The sequence below is a fragment of the Entelurus aequoreus genome, linkage group LG01, assembly GCF_033978785.1.
Source record: "Entelurus aequoreus isolate RoL-2023_Sb linkage group LG01, RoL_Eaeq_v1.1, whole genome shotgun sequence".
NCBI lineage: Eukaryota > Metazoa > Chordata > Actinopteri > Syngnathiformes > Syngnathidae > Entelurus > Entelurus aequoreus.
This window is the reverse complement of record NC_084731.1, coordinates 62,743,661-62,748,660: the sequence shown is the minus strand read 5'-3', so window position 1 is coordinate 62,748,660 and position 5,000 is coordinate 62,743,661. Positions and strand designations below refer to the sequence as shown.

The following is a 5,000-nucleotide window of genomic DNA, read 5'->3' as shown; positions in this document are numbered from 1 at the left end:
ACCAAACACAATCATGCAGTAATAACATATTTATAGAAGTAACCAAACATAATCATGCAGTAATAACATATTTATAGAAGTAACCAAACATAATCATGCAGTAATAACATATTTATAGAAGTAACCAAACATAATCATGCAGTAATAACATATTTATAGAAGTAATAAAACATAATCATGCAGTAATAACATATTTATAGAAGTAATAAAACATAATCATATAGTAATAACATATTTATAGAAGTAATAAAACAATCATGCAGTAATAACATAATCATGCAGTAATAACATATTTATAGAAGTAATAAAACATAATCATGCAGTAATAACATATTTATAGAAGTAATAAAACATAATCATATAGTAATAACATATTTATAGAAGTAATAAAACAATCATGCAGTAATAACATAATCATGCAGTAATAACATATTTATAGAAGTAATGAAACATAATCATGCAGTAATAACATAATCATGCAGTAACATATTTATAGAGGTAATAAAACAATCATATAGTAATAACATATTTATAGAAGTTATCAAACATAATCATACAGTAATAGCATATTTATAGAAGTAATCAAAGAATCATGCAGTATTAACATATTTATAGAAGCAATAACATAATCATGAAGTAATAACATATTTATGGAAGTAATAAAACATAATCATGCAGTAATAACATATTATTTATGGAGGTAATAAAACATAATCATGCAGTAATAACATATTATTTATGGAAGTAATAAAACATAATCATGAAGTAATTACATATAGAAGTAATCAAACCTAATAATGCAGTAATAACATATTTATGGAAGTAAAAAAACACAATCATGCAGTAATAACATATTTATAGAAGTAATAAAACATAATCATGCAGTAATAACATATTTATAGAAGTAATAAAACATAATCATGCAGTAATAACATATTTATGGAAGTAAAAAAACATAATCATGCAGTAATAACATATTTATAGAAGTAATAAAACATAATCATGCAGTAATAACATAATCATGAAGTAATAACATATTTATAGAAGTAATAAAACAATCATGCAGTAATAACATTTATAGCAACATATTTATAGAAGTAATAAATCATAATCATGCAGTAATAACATATTTATAGAAATAATAAAACATAATCATGAAGTAATAACATATTTATAGAAGTAATCAAACATAATCATGCAGTAATGACATATTTATAGAAGTAATCAAACATAATCATGCAGTAATGACATATTTATAGAAGTAATCAAACATAATCATGCAGTAATGACATATTTATAGAAGTAATCAAACATAATCATGCAGTAATAACATATTTATAAAGTAATAAAACATAATCATGCAGTAATATATTTATAGAAGTAATAAAACATAATCATGAAGTAATAACATATTTATAGAAGTAATAACATATTTATGGAAGGAGTAACATAATCATGAAGTAATCAAACATAATCATGCAGTAATAGTAATAGAGATAGGGTGAGAAGCTCTGCCATCCAGGGGGAGCTCAAAGTAAAGCCGCTACTCCTCCACATGGAGAGGAGCCAGATGGGGTGGTTCGGGCATCTGGTCAGGATGCCACCCGAACGCCTCCCTAGGGAGGTGTTTAGGGCAAGTCCGACCGGTAAGAGGCCACGGGGGAAGACCCAGGACACGTTGGGAAGACTATGTCTCCCGGCTGGCCTGGGAACGCCTCGGGATCCCCCGGGAAGAGCTGGACGAAGTGGCTGGGGAGAGGGAAGTCTGGGCTTCCCTGCTTAGGCTGCTGCCCCCGCGACCCGACCTTGGATAAGCGAAAGAAGATGGATGGATGGATAGAAGTAATAACATATTTATGGAAGGAGTAACATAATCATGAAGTAATAACATATTTATAGAAGTATTCAAACATAATCATGCAGTAATAACATATTTATAGAAGGAGTAACATAATCATGAAGTATAACATTGTTAAGTATTAAACTCTGCGACTGTCTTTTTTTCGGATATTGACCACGTTGGGGTTCCGGTCAGAGAACACACGGTCATTATTTGGACTGTTTAAACTTTAATGGTGAATATTGGTTCGGGTTAGGTTAGGTTAGTATTTGTAAACCACAAGCAAAACACCCGTCAACATTTATGTCATCTAACTAAACTAAATGGGTCTTGTATAATCATCAACATCATCAAAGACTAGAGCGCCGATGAAACGTGGCAGAGTAACAAGTTGGCACACATTCACACGAGTCAAAAAGGAAGCGGAAGTGACCCTCAAACTCTTAAAACTAAAAGTCTCTGGAAACGTGTATAAACACGGAGAATTCCTAACAAACATATTAATAGAAATAATAACATTTACAGAGGTAATAATATATTTATGGAAGTAATAACATAATCATGAAGTAACATATTTATGGAAGTAACAACAACATAATCATGAAATAATAAAATATTTATGGAAGTAATAACACATAATGATGAAGTAATAATCATGCAGTAATACAATTTTACATATTTATGGAAGTAAAACATAATCATAAAGGGAATAAGCGGTAGAAAATGGATGGATGGATGGATGAACTAATATATTTATGGAAGTAATAACAACATAATCATGAAGTAATAACATATTTATAGAAGTAATAACACATAATCATGAAGTAATAACATAATCATGAAGTAATAACATATTTATGGATGTAATAACATAATCATGACGTAATATACTTATGGAAGTTGTCACGGTTGGTAAAACTGGTGGACCCAAATGCAGAAAAGACAAGCAGAATTAAAGTTCAAGGGTTATTATTAATAAAACCAGAGGGAAAGGAGGGAGTTCGTAGTCCTTGGCTTTGCAGTCCAGGAGAGCACACTGAGGCTAGCAGACTGAGGCTAGCAGACTGAGGCTAGCAGACTGAGGCTAGCAGACTGAGGCTAGCAGACTGAGGCTAGCAGACTGAGGCTAGCAGACTGAGGCTAGCAGACTGAGGCTAGCAGACTGAGGCTAGCAGACTGAGGCTAGCAGACTGAGGCTAGCAGACTGAGGCTAGCAGACTGAGGCTAGCAGGCTGAGGCTAGCAGGCTGAGGCTAGAGGCTAGCAGGCTGAGGCTAGCAGGCTGAGGCTAGCAGGCTGAGGCTAGCAGGCTGAGGCTAGCAGGCTGAGGCTAGCAGGCTGAGGCTAGCAGGCTGAGGCTAGCAGGCTGAGGCTAGCAGGCTGAGGCTAGCAGGCTGTGGCTAGCAGACTGAGGCTAGCAGACTGAGGCTAGCAGACTGAGGCTAGCAGACTGAGGCTAGCAGGCTGAGGCTAGCAGGCTGAGGCTAGCAGGCTGAGGCTAGAGGCTAGCAGGCTGAGGCTAGCAGGCTGAGGCTAGCAGGCTGAGGCTAGCAGGCTGAGGCTAGCAGGCTGAGGCTAGCAGGCTGAGGCTAGCAGGCTGAGGCTAGCAGGCTGAGGCTAGCAGGCTGAGGCAGGCACACACGGCAGGTAGGGAACTGAAGGCAGAGGAAAAAACAGGGCTAGAATGAGGAGCCAAAAAACACAAAAATGGCAGATTCGCAAGATTATCAAAAGTGCTAGACTTCTAGAACAAACGGGCGAGAAGCGTTATCACATGTAGAAAGATGAAACGATCTGGCTATCGCGCCGATTGAAGTCCAAACATTTGAAGGCTGCAGGTGATGAGTTGATGGCAGGCAGGTGAGTGATTAGGGTGCTGGGATCATCTGAGAGCTGGAGCCAAGCCTACGCCCAAAACACGCCCACTCTCCCAAAGACACACACAGATACCAACAGACACAGACAGAGACTGTGACAGAAGTAATAACAACATAATCATGAAGTAATAACATTAATAGAAGTAATAACAATCATAAAGTAATAACACATAATCATGAAGTAATAACATATTTATGGATGTAATAACATAATCATGACGTAATAACAAACTTATGGAAGTAATAACAACATAATCATGAGGTAATAACATATTTATAGAAGTAATAACATAATCATGAAGTAATAACATATTTATAGAAGTAATAACATAATCATGAGGTAATAACATATTTATAGAAGTAATAACATAATCATGAAGTAATAACATATTTATAGAAGTAATAACATAATCATGAAGTAATAACATATCTATGGAAGTAATAACAATCATGACGTAGTATATTTATGGAAGTAATAACACATAATCATGAAGTAATAACACATATTTATGGAAGTAATAAGATAATCATGAAGTAATAACATATTTATGGAAGTAATAACAACATAATCATGAAGTAATAACATAATTGTAGAAGAAATAACATATTTATGGAAGTAATAACAACATAATCATGAAGTAATAACATAATTGTAGAAGAAATAACATATTTATGGAAGTAATAACATAATCATGAAGCAATAACATATTTATGGAAGTAATAACATAATCATGAAGCAATAACATAATCATGAAATAATAACATATCTATGGAAGTGATAACAACATAATCATGAAGTAACATATTCATGGAAGTAATAACATAATAGAAGTAATAACATAATCATGAAGTAAAAACATATTTATAGAAGAAATAACATAATCATGAAGTAATAACATATTTATAGAAGTAATAACATAATCATGAAGTAATAACATAATAGAAGTAATAACATAATCATGAAGTAATAACATATTAATAGAAGTAATAACAATCATGAAGTAATAACATAATAGAAGTAATAACATAATCATGAAGTAAAAACATATTTATAGAAGAAATAACATAATCATGAAGTAATAACATATTTATAGAAGTAATAACATAATCACAAAGTAATAACATATGTATTGAAGTAATAACAATATAATCATGAAGTAATAACATTAATAGAAGTAATAACATAATCATGAAGTAATAATGTATTTATGCAAGTAATAACAAGATAATTGTGTGTTACAGAAAACGTGCCACCTGTGTAACGGTTCTGGCAGCAACAATGAG

The 5,000-nt window shown here is 33.0% G+C and overlaps 1 protein-coding gene across 1 annotated transcript in view; it reads left to right on the top strand.

Annotated features, from left to right (window-relative positions):
• The window catches only part of LOC133655591 (protein SSUH2 homolog), a 35,511-nt gene that overhangs the window by 22,915 nt on the left and 7,596 nt on the right, over positions 1-5,000 (top strand). Inside the window, exon 8 of the mRNA XM_062055879.1 lies at positions 4,959-5,000. This exon is cut by the window's right edge and continues 38 nt beyond it. Within this exon, the coding sequence (XP_061911863.1) occupies positions 4,959-5,000 (42 nt within the window). The remainder of the gene's footprint in view (positions 1-4,958) is intronic.